Source organism: Trematomus bernacchii, unplaced genomic scaffold (assembly GCF_902827165.1).
Source record: "Trematomus bernacchii unplaced genomic scaffold, fTreBer1.1, whole genome shotgun sequence".
Lineage (NCBI taxonomy): Eukaryota > Metazoa > Chordata > Actinopteri > Perciformes > Nototheniidae > Trematomus > Trematomus bernacchii.
In genome coordinates, this window is record NW_022987477.1 from 2,706,182 (window position 1) to 2,725,950 (window position 19,769).

The 19,769-nt window shown below is 43.7% G+C and overlaps 1 protein-coding gene across 1 annotated transcript in view; it reads right to left on the reverse strand.

Moving 5' to 3' along the window:
- Positions 1-517: 517 nt before the first annotated feature.
- boc (BOC cell adhesion associated, oncogene regulated) overlaps positions 518-19,769 on the reverse strand; it is a 30,459-nt gene continuing 11,207 nt past the window's right edge. The window contains exons 2-18 of the mRNA XM_034145122.1: positions 16,433-16,561; positions 15,301-15,573; positions 10,951-11,097; positions 9,746-9,889; positions 8,841-9,134; positions 7,030-7,302; positions 6,341-6,609; positions 6,073-6,238; positions 5,672-5,731; positions 5,211-5,420; positions 4,699-4,874; positions 3,685-3,907; positions 2,736-2,921; positions 2,187-2,398; positions 2,015-2,094; positions 1,611-1,762; positions 518-1,475 (exon numbers count right to left, since the gene is read on the reverse strand). Of these exons, the coding sequence (XP_034001013.1) occupies positions 1,303-1,475; positions 1,611-1,762; positions 2,015-2,094; positions 2,187-2,398; positions 2,736-2,921; positions 3,685-3,907; positions 4,699-4,874; positions 5,211-5,420; positions 5,672-5,731; positions 6,073-6,238; positions 6,341-6,609; positions 7,030-7,302; positions 8,841-9,134; positions 9,746-9,889; positions 10,951-11,097; positions 15,301-15,573; positions 16,433-16,544 (3,150 nt within the window). The 5' untranslated portion in view covers positions 16,545-16,561 and the 3' untranslated portion in view covers positions 518-1,302. The remainder of the gene's footprint in view (positions 1,476-1,610; positions 1,763-2,014; positions 2,095-2,186; positions 2,399-2,735; positions 2,922-3,684; positions 3,908-4,698; positions 4,875-5,210; positions 5,421-5,671; positions 5,732-6,072; positions 6,239-6,340; positions 6,610-7,029; positions 7,303-8,840; positions 9,135-9,745; positions 9,890-10,950; positions 11,098-15,300; positions 15,574-16,432; positions 16,562-19,769) is intronic.

Consider the following 19,769-nt stretch of genomic DNA (forward strand, 5'->3'; position numbering starts at 1 on the left):
TCTTTTCACTGTCTCCTTTCTCATGGCATAGGCTAGTTCTACGGCCTTGGGTATCGCTGCTATCTCTCTTAAGGAGGGGCAGCTTGGGCGCATTGTTGTTGCCAGTCTATGACCGAGCACAAGCCGCCATGAGGTAGTTTACTGTTCAGGGACGTAGGTTCCCTGGCGCACATTCTTTCCTATGGACGACAGCTCTAGTTAGATTCAGGGTCCATATTGGTTTAGTCTCACTGATAAAGAATGTTGATTATTACACTCGGAACTAGTTCAAACCTGGAGCTACAGGAGGGTTCTTCAGAATTGATTGTGGCATCTCTACCGTGTGGTCAAACCGTGGCCCGTGACTTGTCTTGTGAATTCTCCGGCCGAAGCTCCAAATAAACCGTCAGTGTTTGCCATCAAAGCTCAAGCTCTCCTCGTGTCTCTCTGAGTCCTGACTCCTATTGCTTCAGAAGTTTCCCCCACAGTGGGCATACTGAAATTGTACCAAGATTGAAAGGATGCACCAAAGTCTTTGTCAATTTTATAAGCTTTTATTTACATGCAATAGTGCTCCAGCATGTGCAACCACAGAGCGGCCACACTGATAAAGGGACGTAGATTCAGGATCTCCTTCATTTCGATTGCAGATGTCTCTGGCAAAGACTAATACTTGGACCTGTGAGGAGGAATAATACTGACACACCTGTCACAGCCCTCACCTGGCCGTCATTTGGTAACCAGCTAATGAGTAAACACAGACGTGGTTGCAGTATCAAGTTCAGCTTATCGATGACTTTAAGAGTTAAAGATATTTTTCCAGAATCTCTCCCATTCAGTGATTTAAAAAAATAAATAACTATACAATATATAATCTCTTGTACACTACTGAAACAGACTTATGTTGCATACACTTGTTAATAGGTTGTTAATGATGAACAATGCATAATACATGGGTTATTGCTATAGAAACAGAAGCGATGAAGCGCCTTATAATTACAGCGTGAGACTGGTTCCAATGGTCCCTTTAAAGCGAGTTATCTAAGGATGGAGGAAAGGGAGGAATGGTGCGAGGAAAGGAGACATGAAGTGCTGAGCTGCGAGGAATCCTCTGCAGACTTAAGGCTGATCTTCACACAAGGAATAAAAACATATTTCCCTCCCCAGGAAACGCAGAAACAGATCAGCAAGAGCCTTTTTTTCAATGTGAAAATAACCTTATATACAGTATAACCAGAGACTATGTACAAAAGCATAAATATATAAATATCTGTGATACAAAAATAAATATTTTCTCTTGTTTTCTTCTGCTGAACAGTCTCTTTATGCATCTGTTGTGTTGGCTGTCCCTTCGCCCTCGGGGGAGGCTTCATTTGGGAGGATGTTCACTTCCTGTATCGTGGTGTTGTCCTGGGATTGCGGTGTCGTGGCCGCTGAAGACGGCGTGGTGAAAATCCCTTCGTCTTCCAGAGAGAGAAGAGGAAAGGAGGCTGGCTCTGCAGAAAAAAAAAGAGGGTAAAAAAGCGGGTCAGAAATATGTGATTGTGGTGTTCAAAAAATGAGGATAAACACATGCAAGACATTGGTTAAAAGATGTTGTTAGATCGACAAAGGTAAGAGTCCACTCGTACTGTAATTGACGTCATCCTCGGCTTCATCTTCAACATAAAAGTCTCCATCTCCTCCCAGCTCCTGAGAACCCAGGGGCTGATGGGAAGAGTCGAGGAGCTGCAGAGTGGAGTCATCTGCAGGACAGCAACTATGTTCATGATGGTCTGGACCTCTGAGGAACGAAAGAAATAAGGTGTTTATAGAAAAGCTAGGTTGGCATTTCTTTTACTACAAATATATGATTTAACTCAGTCAACATTTTAATACAATCAAATATTATTTGATTGCACATGAACAAAGTCTTTAGATTAATAGTCAGTGACCAAAAATGTGTATAATTCACATTTTTAATCAAATATTTCATAATAACCCACAAGCACATTTCAGTACATACTGTATATATGAGTGTTGTATGAAAACGCACCTGTTGGAGTAGAGGTAAACAGGCAGATGTCCGTTAGACCCCATCTGTGGTAACAGCGTGTCACACTCCATGTCACAGTCCTGCAAAACACACACAAACATATAAATGAAATATTCCACCCATAACATGAAGAGCTCATTAACAACATACAGTTTAATGGGCTGTTATGTACCTGCTGCAGGCCTGGCAGGCAGTGTGTGTTGTGGTGAAGTTTGCCGTTCCCGATGCATTCCCCGTTAGCCGGGTAGACCCCATGTGGTGCGGTCATGCGACTGTCCAGAGGGCAGTGGCCAACCAGAGCGAGGCCCTGCAGGGGAACCATGGTGTACTGACAGGACGACCCGGGGGCCGCCACCGCGGGGAAACACAGGTCCGACATTTGCTCTGAAATAAACGCAAAGAAAAATAAATTACACAGATGCAGAGGTAAAAACTGGTGGTTTAAATCACAATTATAATCTTTGATTCATTTCGTTGTATTGTGGAAGAAGATAAAACGAAAACATATTTGGTATTCTAATAAAGAAATGCATGACAAATTAGTAATATCATTTTTTGTTTTACTTATTGGCTAGTTCATAATTTACTTATTATAAGTCCGAACATTCGACGCTTAGCTAAAGAATCCATGTCTCAGCGAGCCTTACACTTAACGTGTGACAGAACTAGTAAATATATAAATATATAAATGACTAAAAAAAGACCTGAGAAGAGCACTCACTCTGTTTGGCCCACGCCCTCCAGAGGCAGAAGGGGATGAAGGCGACGATGATGAAGACGAAGGCTCCCAGGACTATACCAACTATGAGGTAGGGGAGGTCTCCGGGCCGAGGCACCAGGCCGCTGGGGGGACCCATCGGGTGGTCGGGGGACTCTGAGGGGGGCGGGCGGTGGTGATGAGGACGAGCTGAGGGGACAAGAAGAAGATGGAGAAACGGTTTTAAAAAAAAAAAGACAGCTTGGAATTAGTTTGAAGATAGTAGGCTTTGTTATATTCAAAACAGCTACAGCTAAGTTTTGGAAACGAAAATCTTGAGTCTCAGGCTCCTCGAATAATGAAACATACAATAACAAAAGTAAAATAAATAAAATAGTGCAATAGTACAAGTAATTTGCAAGATTAAGCAAAATACGTATGTACATATTAATAGAATAAGAAAGTAAAATAAAATATCGTAGAGTAGACAAATTACTGTATACTGTGTTATTACACGGCTTGGTTGAATACTTGATTGTGATTGGACCATTTGGATATTTCAGAGGTTGTTAATATTCGATAACACACCGTTGCTAAGCAAAATAATGACCGTTGCTTGGAGGATCATGGGAGAGAAGGAAAGACGCTTAAAAGACACAGTTGGATGTCAAATAAATCGACAGAAGAAGACAGACAGGAAGTGAACACTAACAGGAACAGGGTTTGGTCTCTGGCAGTGTTTAAAGACTGGGAACAACAGTACGGGAATGATGATACAGGAACTGATAATATATCGTGTGTTGCAGTGAAATCTCCCCCCAATAAAACAGGAAGTGAACACTAATGGGAACAGGGTTTGGGCTCTGGCAGTGTTTAAAGACTGGAGAAAACAGTACGTTAATGGTGACTCAGGAACAGATATTAGCTAGTGTGTGTTGCAGTGAAATCTCCCCCCAGTAAACCAGGACCCCACCTTTGGTCTCCAGGATCACCACGTTGCCGAACTCGCTCTCGCCCTTCTCGTTGAAGCTCTGCATCTTGATGTCGTAGGCGGTCTCCGGCTGCAGGTCGGCGATGGAGTGCCAGTATCTGTCCCCCTCCACCACGTCCTTCTTGTAGTCGCTGTCGTTGTCGCTGTCCGTCGGCCGGTAGTAGATGTAGAAACCGTAGATGGGCGTGTTGTTTACGGGAGTGTACTGTCGAGGGGGGGGGGTAAATCATGTTGCAATCACAATGAACTGGAAATAAACTGCAATAACAAACACTGTGTATCCTGATAAATAAAAACACATTGTTAAGAGTCTCCTTTTCTATATACCACAACAATTTGCACAATTGTTGTGGTATATATTACCCAATGTCTATAGGTTTCTGTAGTATATACATGTTGCTTAGTAGAGTTGTACTCAAATGTATTCAATATTTTCTCTATATTGTGTATTATGTAGATAATCTAGTGATACATGTATTTTCTACTGTGAATATATAGATATAATATGTATATATTTGCTGTTAATGTACATTTGTATTATATTTGTATCATTCTATTCTTTAACTCATGTGTAATGCTTGACAACACTGCTGCTGGGACAAAATAATTTCATTTGTCTATCTATCTATCTGTCTATCTGTCTATCTATCCGTCTATCCGTCTATCTGTCTATCTATCTATCTATCTATCTATCTATCTGTCTATCTATCTATCTATATGTCTATCTGTCTATCTATCTGTCTGTCTATCTATCTATCTGTCTATCTATCTATCTATCTATCTATCTATCTGTCTATCTGTCTATCTATCTGTCTGTCTATCTATCTATCTGTCTATCTGTCTATCTATCTGTCTGTCTATCTATCTATCTATCTGTCTGTCTATCTATCTATCTGTCTATCTATCTATCTATATGTCTATCTGTCTATCTGTCTATCTATCTAACTATCTATCTATCTGTCTATCTATCTATCTATCTATCTGTCTGTCACTCACCGTCCACTTGAGAATGATGGTGGTCTCATTGATGGCTTCATTGTATGTGATGTAGGGTCCATCAACAGGGCGTTCATGGGTCCTCCCCCCCACCACCGTGTAGGCCTTGGAGGGCGCACTGGGAGGACTGGAACCGATTACATTCACCGCCACAACTCTGAACTTATAGGAGGTACCTACAGGGAGAGGGATAGCCATTATTAATGCGTCTCTGGGGGGGAACACGGCGTCTAGAAATGGGGTCTATTTTGTGCAGACTGATGATGTTTGTCTTCACATCACATCGTGTTTTCCTTTTGTGCGATCTGGTTGTGATTGATGGCAGCAATTACTGAAATGACTGTAACAACACTCATTATGCTGATGAATTTACAGGCCGTGGGAATGTAATTATGAAGGACATCAGCGTTGTAATTATATGTTACGGCATCTTCTTCCCCGCCCCCGCCCCCGCCTCCATCAAGTCAAGACAAACAACTGTGAATAATAATAAGTTAAAGGAGATGGCCAACCTTTCTCCAGCTCCGTGATCTCCACAGAGAGGCGAGATGGGGGGATGTTTTCCACCGCAGTCACCCAGTCTTCTCCAGCCTTCTTCACCTTCTTGTACTCCACCCGAAACGACTGGATGGGAAAGCCGCGGTTACCACGAGGAATCCAAGTCACGTACGCCGACGTTTCCGTTGCAGTGGAGACTGTGGGCTTGTCCGGGGCTTCAGGAGCTGCAGAGGAGGAGGGACGGAGTCAGATAGAGGACATACACTCTCACACAACATTCTTTAAATATGACGGTGGAGGAAAAACTATGTTAAGCACTTACTGAGAGCTCATCCTTCAGGGACAGAAAGGAAAAAGAGATTGAGAAGTTAGTCAAAAGGAGAAGGGTTAGAAGTTTTGCATAGCATGTTACAGTTATTTTAGTAAGGTTAGTAGGAGAAAGAGTTTGCAAATGGACCCTATGAGGTACACTTACGAGAGAGGCTTGGTGAAGGAACAGCAGGAGTTTTTGGAGGGTCCATTTGACCTCTGCGACCTGAAGATAAAAAACACCAGTTAGACGAAACAAAGAAATCGTCTTTTGAGCAACGTAACATGTTTTGAAGTCTCCTCTAAGGCAGAATGTCATTTTAACAACCTCCTATATTTTACTAAACAAAAATGAATTGAAAATGTTTGGTTAGGTAATAAATCAAGTGAGAAGCATTTTTTAAAGATTTCTCTTTGCAACCAGTGGGTTTGACCATATAACAGAGCATTCACTACTGCATTGTCTTCTCTTTTCATACCCAGAGGCCGGCTGTACTTGGCTTGGCTAAATGCTAATGTACGCTTCTAACTTGCTCTCAATGACTATGCTAATGACAGCGTTTTTACCTTTGCCAGTTCTGAAGGTCATCATGGCAGGTTGTCCCAGACCAGCACAGTTTTTGGCGGCCATCTCCACCTCGTACAGGCTGTCCGGCTGCAGCTTGGCCAGAGTCAGCTTATGGAGAGCGCCTGATATACAGCTGGAGGTCCACTCCATCAGAGGGACTCCCACCTGAGAGAGAGAGAGAGAGAGAGAGAGGCTAGCTTAGCATTTTGGCTCCTACAAGTATCATTGTTGATATTAAATTAGAACACAGTGGTGTGACTGCAGTACCTTTCTGTATTTGACCATGTACTCCAGCACAGGGACTCCTCTCTCGTGCCTCGGCCTCCAGGTGAGCTCGTAGTAATCAGCCTTGCCTGTGCGGGGCTGGCTGAGGATGATGGGAGCGTCGGCTGGGAGGATCTGTCCCGGCAGCTCAGAGCAGTCGAGAGGCAACATGGCCCCCGAAGGCCCAGGCCTCACAGGAGCCTGCTCTTTAAGCACCTTATCGGGGCTGACAGGCTTGTAGATAGTGGGCAGCTTCCCCCTGGATGTAATTCCTAAAAGAAAGAAACGACAATGGAAGAATCTAGTAAATGAAAATCTTAAGACATAAAAAAATTAGTTTATTGGGTTTTTTCAACAGCATACAGTTATTCTATCAGAGCGTGTATCAAAAGTAGGTAAACAAATCTTCCCTTTATAGAAGAATAGGTAGAGTAACAATGTAAATACTGCTCAACACCAAGGCAAACAAAATTCCACACAGACAGAAGACAAACAGACATACAAAAACAGACAAACAAACAAATAAATAAATAGAAAACCAGTCAGCTAAAACAAAAATGTTAATAATAAACAATAAATGTCGCTGTGACAACCCGTCCAGTGTTGGGACCCCTCCAAAATGCAAAAGTTTAATCAGGAATGATTGGGAAATTTGAAAAAAAGGGCCCCAGATTACAAATGATCTGACGTACCAGTTGATACAGTGATGAGGCGCGTGGAGGCTTGGGAGCTGCCCACCTGGTTCTCGGCCATGCATTGGTACAGCCCGTCGTCCTGGGGGCCCACGTTGAAGACGCGCAGCATCTTGGCGGTTTGGCGGTGGCGGGGAGACGGGGCGAGGGGCCGGGCGTTGTGAAGCCACATCACCGAGGGGGTGGGTTTACCGCGAGCCTTGCAGGAGAAACGCACCGTCTCCCCGAACACCACCTCCTGCTGGAGCAGCTCCACCGTCACCTGGGGGGGCTCTGCAGGGGGGAGGGGGGAGTTAGTGGCTGGTTCAAAACTTAAAAAGTAGCTTGGATTTGTAGCTGTTCATAGGGCAGGGGTAGGGCTTTATTAACCCCCGTGGGAAAATTCAGTAGTTTAACAGCAACAGGATAAGGATGAAAAACAGGACAGCACAGATGAATACAATTACGGGCCGTCTCCACGGCAGCGTTAAAAAATCTTGAAACGCTTCTGCCCATTCACTTTGAATGGGGTGACGTCACTTTTTTTTCGCTTTCGCCGAAATGCATTGTGGGCAGGCGAGCGGAGATTCTCAGGATTTTCAAGATCCAAAGTTGAACAATGTTCAACTTTTGAAGCTGAGGAGGAAGCGTCAGCCAATCAAATCCCGTGTACGCAAATCTGACAGTTCAAGCTCTAGCCAATCAAACGGCGTGTATGCTGGGAGAGACATACCGCAGATCATTTCCTCATATTCCAAAAAATGGAGGAGAAATTAGCGGTAGCGAATTAATCACCCGGTGCTTTATGACCAGACCTACCGGGATATAAACCGGAGGAGCCAGGCATGGAGGGAGGTGGCAGAGACAGTGGTATGTTTTCGCCTGTTTTGGGGAGTTTATATCCATTTTACTTCGGGCTTTTTGGCTTCGTATGTCGCGGGCGGGAGATTCATGTGATTGGTTGATCGCAAAAAAATCCCCAAGCTTCAGATACGCCCACCTCCAAGATTTTTTTAACGCTGCCGTGGAGACGGCCCGTTAAGGATAAAATCAAAGATACAAATAAAAAAATAACTATAAAATAAGAAATGGATCAAACATATATACATATTTGGTCATGTATACATATCAGATATATTTACATGTGTGTGAAAACAGTGTGTATTTTATGTCCAGTAAGTGTGTGTATTTGGTGGCAGAGGGGCCAAATGGGAACAGAAACAGATTTTTTCCACGACTACTTTTTGACTTAAAACAATATCACGTGTTTGAGCATGTGTGTGCATGAAATCCCAATCATGCATGCAGGTGTGTATGTGTATGTGTATGTGTGTGTGTGTGTGTGTGTGTGTGTGCGTGTGTGTGACAGAGGGGTATAGAGCCATGCCGGCGGGCCCGGCCGGGGAGTTGATGGTTGGCTGCTTGTGAATCAGGGAAAGACAGAACTCATTACAGCAGCTCTCTGGCTTTAATTAGAGCCAGCTGCAGAGAGACAAGCCCTCAACACACACACACACACACACACACACACACACATATACTAACAAAGAAAATCACTGTAAAAACAGCCATCCATAACCTAGACACACTCAATCAGCTGCAGAATAGAGCGCTCTGTCTCCACAAACTCTCTTACACAACACCAAGCTTACATGCTGCTCACACACACACACACACACACACACACATATATATACGTTTTTTTATATTTCTGTCGTAATAAGAGGTTATTTAATCTCATTGCAACAACAACTTTGCAATTTGTCTATTAACCGGGACAAAAAGGCAAATTCATAAACTCCATTCCCTAATAAAGCTTTCACTCCACTCACCGAACACTTGCACGTCGTAGAGCACCGTGGCAGAGCTGTCGGAGCCCATGCCGTTGTCCGCTCTGCAGATGTAGGTGCCCGAGTCGGCCTCGCCCACCGTGTCGATCAGCAGGTTGCTGAGCAGGAAGCGCGTGTTGTTATGGGAACGCAGCTCCTGCCCGTCTTTGGCCCATATGACATGGGGGGTGGGGATGCCGCTGGCCACACACTCCAACACCAGCCGCTGGCCTTTAGTCACCATGATGGAGCGAGAGGCCGGGGGGTAAATGATGCGAGCCGCTTCGGAGGTGGAGCCTGGGAAATATGAGGACGAAAGGTATGAATATTGACATTAATTATGTGACCATCTATGTTTTTTCTGTAGTTATTGAATGGCTCTTTTTACTGCACTGTTACTGTACAGTTTTATTATTATTGTGCTGCTGTGTTTATTGTATTTTTGTAACTGGCACAACAATTTCCTTCGGGTTGAATAGAGTCCTATCTTATCTTTCTTATTTCTATGAATACTTTATCAATATGAGGTGAAGGCGTCTTTCCTGTATGCATTATGTGGAGTTAATTACATCAAATCAAAGTTTATTTATATAGCCCAATATCACAAAACACGATTGTCTCAGTGTGCTTTACAGAGTCACCAATTGTAGGACTTAGGAGGACAAACGTAGGGTAATCTTAACACATCCAGAATACAAAGGATTTAAAATCACAATGTGAAGTCCAAACTCTTTGATCCTGAACGATTTATGTTTCTGCATCTTCAAAGGCAGAGATAAGAGGATAGAAGTCACAAGTGTTTACCAGATGTGTCTACAGTGACGGTTACAAGCTCTCCGATAATGATGCAGTATGACCCTTGACTTGTAATGTTAGTAAAAAAAAACCTTGTTGGAGGTGAGACTCACGGCGTATACGCAGGCGGTCGGTGGAGGACGATGTTTTGATTTCCTGAGTGACGGGGTTGTAGGCGGCACACTTGTACGACCCCTCATCGTCCCGAGTGGCGTTGGCGATCTGCAGGTTCCCTGACGGCATGATGAGGTAGTTCCCTGCAGAAATAAACAAACCTGATGTCAGATGAGCAAACACTTTAATTAAATACAACGTTAGGATCCAATTTTGCATTCTGACGCTGTGCTAAGAAGCGACTGTGCAGAAAAGAAAATTGCAGTATGATGGGAAACATTGTAATGAGATAATTTTATAGGACGTTTTATATATAATTTCTATCACTTTATCTGAAGTAAAACCAAAAGTAAGCACGACTAAAACGTCCATAATAATCCCGCAATGCGCTAAAATGCATGATTACAGCTATTTATATCAGGAAAATGGTCTGTAACAATCATCCTGAATGATTGTCTTTCTGCAAATTGTTCTTTCCCTAAAAAGAGAAATTACCAACTGTTTTGATAATGGATACTAATCGTTAAAGCAGCCGTTACATCAAATGCTTAAGTGTGTCTTGGCCTGGTGTTGAGGGTGTTTTGTAATTCTTCAGGATCTGTATTTATATATCTCACAATTGCAAAGAAAACAATACAATAAAATATTGTACACACAAAAATGCAGGGTGGTGAGGAGGATTAACAGCTGGGAAAGCAATGTACTATAACGTGTAATTATATTCATCATACTTCTGTTCACTAGAAAGGAATTTCTATGTGGAAATACATGCAAGAAAATATGACAAACACAAAGAGGAACCGCAGAACAATTGAGTCCATATTGTGAAACTCTTGTATAAGTAGTGTGCCACTCAAGCGTTAGTACTGTCAGCGGAAACCACAAGATGGCGCCCTGGAGTCTGAGCCCCAATCACTGAGTGCCCGTCAATGTGGTTTTCATTTCCTCACAGATAAGCTGCAGATATCAGTACCTACAGCTCCCAGGCATCATCAGCATACCAGCCACAAACCACTGGAGCTTTTCTTCTAAATAGTTTGAACAAATAAACAACTGGATTCCCATGTTTCAACATTGTCCAGATAATGCCCTTATCGCTGCTTTTATAATGGGCCTGATAGCAGGATTATGGCATTCCAGTAAACTATGAAGATAGTATGAGAATTGAGAGGGAAGTGGGGACAGATTGCCGACGATCCGGTACCTTTGGAAGTCTCCAGCCACTCCTGTTTGACGCTGTATCGGACCTGCGCTTTGGGCTGGCTCTCGGGGAGGTGACACTCGATGACCGCCGTGTTGCCTTCGTCCACCTCGATGTCGTGCTGGTCGTCGGGCTCGAAGTCCCGCAGCTCTGAAAAACACACACAGGCGAGGGGGAAGTCAGCGCTGTCGCCATTCTTTCATCATCTTTAATACACAGTGTAAATCACATCTAACGACACATTTAGAGCGAGACGACCACAATAAACGGAGCAATAATAAACTGCTTAGTGGGCGTCGCTCCAAATTCCCCCTTTGTGTCTTAACCACATTCCCAAATCAATGTCTTTGAAGGAAAACCTCCATTAAGTCATATATTTCCCAGTGCTTCTAATAACATGATTTCCTTGAAGTTTATCTGATTTTCTGTTTTCTGTCAGTTCACGTCACTTTTGGGTAAGCCTGAAAGTGGCGTCTGTAACTTTGGAGGAGGTGTCATTAATCCTGTCAAACATTACACCAGGACTGGGTTCAGATTCTGTGGGATTACTGGGGCCATGTGCTGCGACTGTGTCCCGCAGACTCTCAGTCTGCACAGCACAGACACTCATGTGACCTCTGACCTCCTAAACCCCACCCCCCCCCCCTCCTCCTGAGCGGCCCGGAGGCCTGGCCAAGAGGTCAAAGTTGAGAGGTGTCCATCCTATAGGGTTTCAAAGAAAGATATCCAGTTTGGGTTCGGGAGGAAACGGCTAAACTCTGCTCTTAAGAGGCCGGAAAAAAATAATGTCAGCGGGGGGGGGGGGGGGGGGATGCTGCCATTTCAGATTTGTAGCTGAGGAAAACTAAAATGAGACTGAAGGGAGCAGGGGGAAAACAAAGTGGAGAAATGTGTCATGAGTGGCGCAGTGAAATGAAAGATAAATAAAACTTCTGCAGGAATTAAACCAGCCTCTGTTGATTTATTCCTAACAAACACGGCCACTCTCCATTCTTTCCAGAGGTGCTATAACCGGGGTGTTTTTCTTGGAGCGGTCCCCTCTCTGGTATACAGTCAGCTGACGGGGGCTTTGTATACAGCTCTAATTCAATAAGGACAGTTTAGTCAAGGGCCCGGTATCTACTGATAGCGACGCCGTGGTGATTTACTCAAAGCGCTGAGCAAACACTGCAGGTCACTGATTTATTTCACCCTGTCCCTCTGACTGTGTGTGGCAAAGACACAAAAACATACTCACACACACACTTAAACACAACTCTGTTTCAGCTCTTATTCTGAAAGATGAGAATCCCAGCCGAGACATGTCAAGCTAAGCAGTGTGTCAGTGTGTGTGTGTCTGTGTGTGTGTGTGTGTGTGTGTGTGTTGGGTGAAAAAAGCCTCAAAGAGGGACCTTGTGGCGCTCCATTTGCTAAATCAATCAGATGCTGTTTTTACAGCCACCACCACCCCCCCCCTTCCCCTCATATCTCCCCATCCCACCTTCCTCCTCCTGCCTGCTTCTACCAAATTCCTCCAGTTACACCTTTTAACCCCCCCACCACATTCTTCACAGGAAGAACCCCGCATGGGTGCCTCTCAGGTGTGTGTGCGTGCATGTGAGCGTGCGTGTGTGTGTATCCTGCAGGGATGTAGGATTGATGGTATTCATAAAGTAAAGCAGACCTCCCGCACCAGCGCTGCTTGGCAAAAGGCAGACTCAAATATTTCTGTAGAGAGATTCATCATCTTTATGTGTAGCAGTGAGAGGCCTGTGTGTGTGTGCGCGTGTGTGTGTGTGTGTGTGTGTGTGTGTGTGTGTGTGTGTGTGTGTGTGTCTGAATTACAACATGTTTGTGCAACATGTTGCGCAGATACATGTCTCTGTTTTCTGCAGCGACGAAGGGGAGTCTGCAGAAGAATTGGAGGTGCTTTTAACTTATGCCAAAAGAGCAAAGAGGGTCTGGAATCAACCTATCCCCATCACACAAAAAAACATGTGCGCACAACTAAAGAGTGGAAAAGCAGGCACGTACACACTCCCCGCGGAGCAGTTCCTGAGGCAGTTTGGGGGTGGCCGAGGAGAGACCGTTATTAAATGAGAGGATTTTTAGGGGGAGGCGGGACACACGGTCTGGCTCCACATGTGGTTATCTCAACACGATTCATCCACTATCAATAACGTTAACTGCCTCGGTGGAAAACAGAAATCAAATAATAAAAACACGGAGATGACAAAAGAGAGGGGGAAAGTGAAAGATAATGAAAGGAGGCAAGAGAGCAGAGAAAGTGACAGGGTGGGGAGTGATAAATGTGTGAGTGTGTGTGTGTGTGGAGGGTAAAGGAGACAGAGAATGTGACATCACGTCTCATCTTGTGTGAGGATCTTGTCTCGACTGGTCTAAAACTCCTCCAGTTTCTCCAGCCTCATACATCACATCTCTAAAATGTAAAACAATACAGCTAACAGCACACTGTGTGTACCCAGAGGTGGTGGAAGTACTGAGATATTAAGTAAAAGTAGAAGTACCAGAGTGTAGGAATACTCTGTTACAAGTAAAAGCCATATCATCAAAATGTTACTCAAGTAAAAGTATCAGCATCAAAAATATAGTGAAAGTAGCGACAGTAAAAGTAGTCATTGTGCAGATTGGTCCATTTCAGAATAATATATATGATATGTTTTATAATGATTGATCATGAAAGTGTTCTCAAAGCTGGTAAAGGTGCAGCTAGTTTGAATGACTTTGTATACTGCAGGGTAGCTTGTGAATTTACTCCAGGTGGAACTAAAGTCTGATTTAACACTTGATTATATTTCACATCATTCATCCAGATCTGTAAAGTAACTAAAGGTATTAAATACATGTAGTGGAGGAAAAGTACACCATTTAATTGTAGTGGGGTAGAAGTACAAAGTACCACAAATTGAACTCTTCAAGTAAAGTACAAGTACCTCCAAATTGTACCCAAGTACTTTACATCAGTGTTTAAACCTAATAGTGTGTTCTACTGAGACCATCCACCCTCTATCCACCCCCTCTCTCACACACCCTCTTATCTCCCCCCAAGCCCTTTACCCAATTACGGGGCCATAATTTCTGCCGAGCCCTGCTGTCGGGCCCTGTGGAGAGGAATGTGGTGTTGTGTGAAGCAGAGGGGCCGATGGAAGCAGGGGGCCCCCAGGCTGGAGTCCCCTCTTCCAGCTCTGACCGGCCCCTGGGTCCCCTCCATTCCTCCGGCTCAAGTTACACAGCTTTCGGGCCCCTGCTCGGTCCCAGGATGCATATCAAATATAACGCACACTCAGAGCAGAGCAGTGAAGTGTCCGCAGCTGAGAACAACTTCATTAGATCAATGACAGTGCATTAAAGCAGCTGTTACACAGACTAAACAATCACAAGAGGTGGGAAGGAGTGGAGTACAAATACTTCGTTTCTGTACTTAAGTACATTTTTCTGGTATCAGTACTTTACTCCACTACTTATTTTTCTGACGACTTTTTACTTTGACTTCTTACAATTTGAACCCAAATACCTGAACTTTCTACTTCTTACATTTGAACACAAATACCTGTACTTTCTACTTCTTACATGTTGAACCCAAATACCTGTACTTTCTACTTCTTACATGTTGAACACAAATACCTGTACTTTCTACTTCTTACATGTTGAACCCAAATACCTGTACTTTCTACTTCTTACATTTTGAACACAAATACCTGTACTTTCTACTTCTTACATGTTGAACCCAAATACCTGTACTTTCTACTTCTCACATTTCCCAAACAGGCTGGTTCCTTTAGTTTGAATGTGTGTTTGGTGGCGTGATCATTATTATTTAGAGTCATTGCGTGCCTATTGATTTGAACACGATCCGTGTATCCATCATTTCCTGGTCTTCTCTAAAGAAGAGGGACCAATGAAAACGTTGTCATGTTGCCGTTGTTCAGCATGGAAACATTCATTAGCTAACAATGACATTATTGTTCTATTAATATAAAGGGAGGTCAGGTACTCTTTAAAACAGCTGCTAGTTATGGGTACTTTTTACTTAAGTACATTTCAAAGTTTACTTTTACTTGAGTAAAGAAGTTTAGTCAGTACTTCTACCAGAGTATTTTTAAATGCGAGTATCTGTACTTCTACTTGAGTAAAGCATGTGTGTACTTTTGCCATCTCTGACAATCAGTGAGTGTTACCATCAATGTGTGTATGATCAGAAGTGGAGTTGGTGAAGATTAGACGCTCAGCAGTGGAAAAGTTTACAGAGTTGTGACAAATAAAGTCTCTACACTGTTTTTGTTTTAATCAAGGAACATTAAGTCTGTGTGTGTTTGTGTTTATTTGTCTCCCTTTGTGTGAGCGGCTACTCACTGGCAGCGGTGACGTTAGCAGAAACGCTAGCCAGGGACCCTGCGTTGGTGCTGGCCACACACTGATATCGGCCCACAGTCAGGTTGGACAGGGTGGGGATGTACAGGCTGTTGGGGCCCAGAACCACACCCAGATACCCGTCCAGCAGCTCCATGCCGTTCAGGCGCCAGCTGATGTTGGCGGAGGTCGGCCGGGCGCTGCAGCGGAGATTCACGCTGCCGCCCAGCTTCTGCACCACGGACATGGGCTCCTCAGTGAAGAATGGCACCTCATCTAAAAGGAAAAGGGTTAGGTCAGCAAGCACATTTAAGAAAAGCATGGGACACTTATTTTATTCCTAAATCGGAGTTTAAAGACATTTCCATGTGACTAGCAGTGTGATATCTTCTGACATACATACAGTTAACAAGTCCCCAAAAATATTAAGAGGGCAGCAAATTCTCCTGATTTGAAAACGATGTAGCTATCAAATTTGGGCATTTTTGTTTTAAAAAATACTTTTCTACCAATGAATCATCCAAAAAGGTGGTCCATTAATGTCCTTTCCATGTACTACTCAATAATGGACCACCTTTTTGGATGATTCATTGGTAGAAAAGTATTTTTTAAAACAATATATACATGCAGCAGAGGTCAGAATGACATAACAATTTTGTTTTATTTGCCAATCAGCATATAGTCAAATGTTTCCAGCAATGCAACACCTTGGATTTTCGTTGGACATCTATTAACATTATCAATAAGTCTTAATATGTAGTAAGAAAGAAGCTTATCCTAGCATTTGGCGAACCTGAAACCATTTCATTTATGATGTATTGCTCACTTACTGCTCTAATCGCTGCAGCACAGTACTTCTTTTCTGTCTCAGTTCATTAATGTTGGCTGGTACGACTCAAACTACCCACTTCTTCAGTTCATTTCAAATAAACTGCTGTTCCTGCTGCCAACGCACGTATAACGTCCCCCCCTAACTGAGACTGTGCCAGGAGATTTTGTTCTTGGCAAGACTTATCCTGCACCAGGTGTTTGGAAAAACTAATACAAGGCATTCATACAGAAAGTCAGTGATAAACAGTTTGACAGAAAGCCCACGAACGGATCATTTCTGCAGGTTGTTAGTTTGTGTACTCACCAGATAGACAGGCGCCGCCCTGCAGGCAGCACAGCAGCACTGCACCCAGAGCGCACAACACTGGAGCCCTTCTCTTTTTCATCCACGGAGTCCAGTCTCGCTTTCCAGACATCTTCCATACACTACCCCCTGAAACACACACAGAGGAGGGTCAGAGGGTCACTCACAGAGTTGGTACGTTTAAAACAAACAGCATAAACCACTTTGAAACAAACACACAAAGCTAGCAAAACTTGGAAACATACATCAAGCGTCTAAACAGCCGATCCTGATTCAAAAGCTACTTGTATACACACACGTACACAAACAGGCGGCCATTAAAGAAACACAAACCAGGCGAGGGGTTGACATTTCTTCGTGCATACAGTTACTGAAGATAACCATTATTGAAAAGTCAGAACACATACTAAGAGGGCAGCAAGTTCTCTCATTTGAAAACCATGGAGCGATCACATTTTTGCTGATTGGGCTTTACCTTGCAACACAGAGGTCAGAAGGAAATAGGAAACACAAAGAGGAAGGTCAGAGGGTCATTTAAAAACTTGGTACCTTAAACAAAATAAAATGTATTCTCACTGAAACAATCACACAAAACTTCGAGTATCCAAACAGCCGATCTTGATTCATAACCCATCTTCTTTGCAGGGTTTGGGGAGCAACGGACTACATTTCTGAAGTAACCCCGCTCACTTGTATACACACACACGTACACAAACAGGCGGCCATTAAGGAAACACAACCCCGGTACCCTCAGCTGCCAAACTCCAGACACAAATAAACCCTTTATTTTCTGCCAGCCCCCATCCTACGCTGACCCTCCGCCTGCATCCAGCCAGCGCCCATCAAAGGGACGCCTCATTCTGCGGGCCGTAACCCGACCCCTGCACCTTCCCGCTCAGGTGTAACCGATACAGGTAGAGGGGGAAACACACACAGGCTGCATTCAGGAGTCAGGACAAAGAACGACTAATGAGAGGCAGTAAGAGGAGGGGGAGGGAAATACATATCGAGGAGTGTGTGAGAGATGGAGGGTTTTATTATGGGCAGTATGCATGGGGAGGAAAATGGAGATGGTAATGGACAGTCTATTAACAGTTAATGCAGAGAGGGGAGCTTTCCTCTCTCCCTTGTCGCTTACTGCCAAGTTTTTCCAAATTCTTTCCTGTCAGGTTAAACTAACAACTTCCCGTCAGGATGAGGAGGGTGGTCCTGCAAAACTCTCCTTCCCCCCCCCCCCCCCCTCTCCGTCTCTATAGCGTATACATGCATTTCGCTGAACATGCACACACTTAAAGGGCATATTCTGCAACGATGGAGCTCAAAACTTTCTCATACATATTTGTCCTGGTCTTATTATGGCAAGGGGATGATTGATGAAGCTCAGAGTGACTTGGGACTACACACACACACACACACACACACACACACACACACACAAGAGGCCAAAGCAGGACAGTAAGAGAATGGAAAATCTTACAGTGCACCTCCATCATCTAAATGGCAACAGTGAAAATGTTTGGCTGCCTGGCACATTTATTGAAAATGAGCGAAGCAGCAGGCCGGCGGAAAATCTGCGGTTAGCCTCGCCACACATCGCGCTGCTACGCTTTGATTGCATATTATGGATGCGTGTAAACAATTTGAGATTGTTAATTCTCACGACATAAGGAGCCGTGATTAACTCCAGCCCAACAGAACTGTAATGATTAGTCGATAAATGAATCATTGCTTCATTAATTTATTAGGCTAATGCAGTTTGGAGTCGAGTTTCTGACTAATGAATGCAAGTCTCTCTCTTTTGGTCGCCACCAGCTTTTGGCTCTTTAGCAGCTAAATTCTTCAAGATGTTGACTTTTAACAGCTTATTTTTCTGTGTTATGTTTAGTGCCGCAAGCTCGTTTGATTTTTTTTTTTTAAAGTTGTGACCTAACATATTAAATGTGAGCTGAGAGAGTGAATCAAGAAAGTACAGTCGTGGGCCGGAAAAAACAAAACAAGCTTAAAAGACACTAAAAAGTCAGATGATAATTATCCACATGTATAAAATAAATATTAAAACATGTCAATCATTAGCTGTAGCTTCTCAAATGTGTGGCTCTTCGCTATTTTGTGAACATATAATATCTTAGTTTTTTTACTGTTATTGAAACACTCGCAATTTTAAGATGTGACCCGTGAGCTGTGAGAGGCAATTTAAGCAGTTTAGGTTTACCTGCTATTCTGCTAATTTTCAGGCTCATATTTGTATTCTGTACAAAGGGAAACCTCAAAAAGCATAATAGGGCCTCTTTGATAAGACCCCAGCAGATACATGTAGAGCTTAATTCCCTCACTCCTCCTCAGTGACCCATCAGTAGTGGGCTTACTCAGTAAACAAACACTAAGCCAAGCTGACGCTCTGTGGCTTCAGTAGTCTGGTCTCTGTATGGACACACCGAGGACGACTGCCCATAAAAACACACATCTGTACCAAACACCTGTCCCAACTGCGAGAGTCACCAACCGTAAACCACACGCACTACTTCACCAATGAGAACATGGCGTAGTTCCCACAGAAATGAAAGGGAGACAGGAGAAGAGACAGAGCTCTGATAGAGTATGAGAAGGCCTCTCGTACATCATCACTCCCTAAAAACAGTCTGTCTGAATCATTAGTCAGCTGGGTCCTGTGTTTGCTTAGCGGATACCCAGCCTCAAGATGAAAAGTTGGCCCTGACATCCACGTCCAACTTTTTCCATCCATCCTTCCCGGAGAAGTCGCAGAGAGGAGCCTCCTACGCATCAGCGAGACTGATAAAAACCAGAGCACGCACACAGACAGCTCTCCTAAATTAGGAACCAGGGGAATGTGCGTGCGTGTTAATGTGTTCACGTGACTGTTCTGTTCTGTTCAAGCCTTACAAGTGAGCACTGCGTGTCCAACACTTTGTTGAATTAAAACATACTTCAGTGACGCTGCAGTGAGGAGAACTCTGTGAACTGCTCTCAGATCTGCCTGCTCTGCTGCAGGTTGATGATTATAGGAGAGTCAATCTATTTGTGTAATCATGTGGAGGAACTGACACTTAACCACGGTGAGATCTGAGTTAGTTGACCCAAAAAGAAGGGAAAAAATGTTGAATATGTAAAATCATGGGATTATAAAAAAAAACTCCCATAGTAAGCGATCAAAACGAGTCTTTCTCTGCAGAAAGTTGGTCCGATTCAAAGTTGTGTTGTTCAGTCTGATACTTAATAATTCACAATATAGTGTTGTGTACATCTGCTTTGATTTTTAACATTTGAGACTACTACTGAAATGCCTTAAGAAAACCCAGCTCCTGCAACAGGTGGGCCT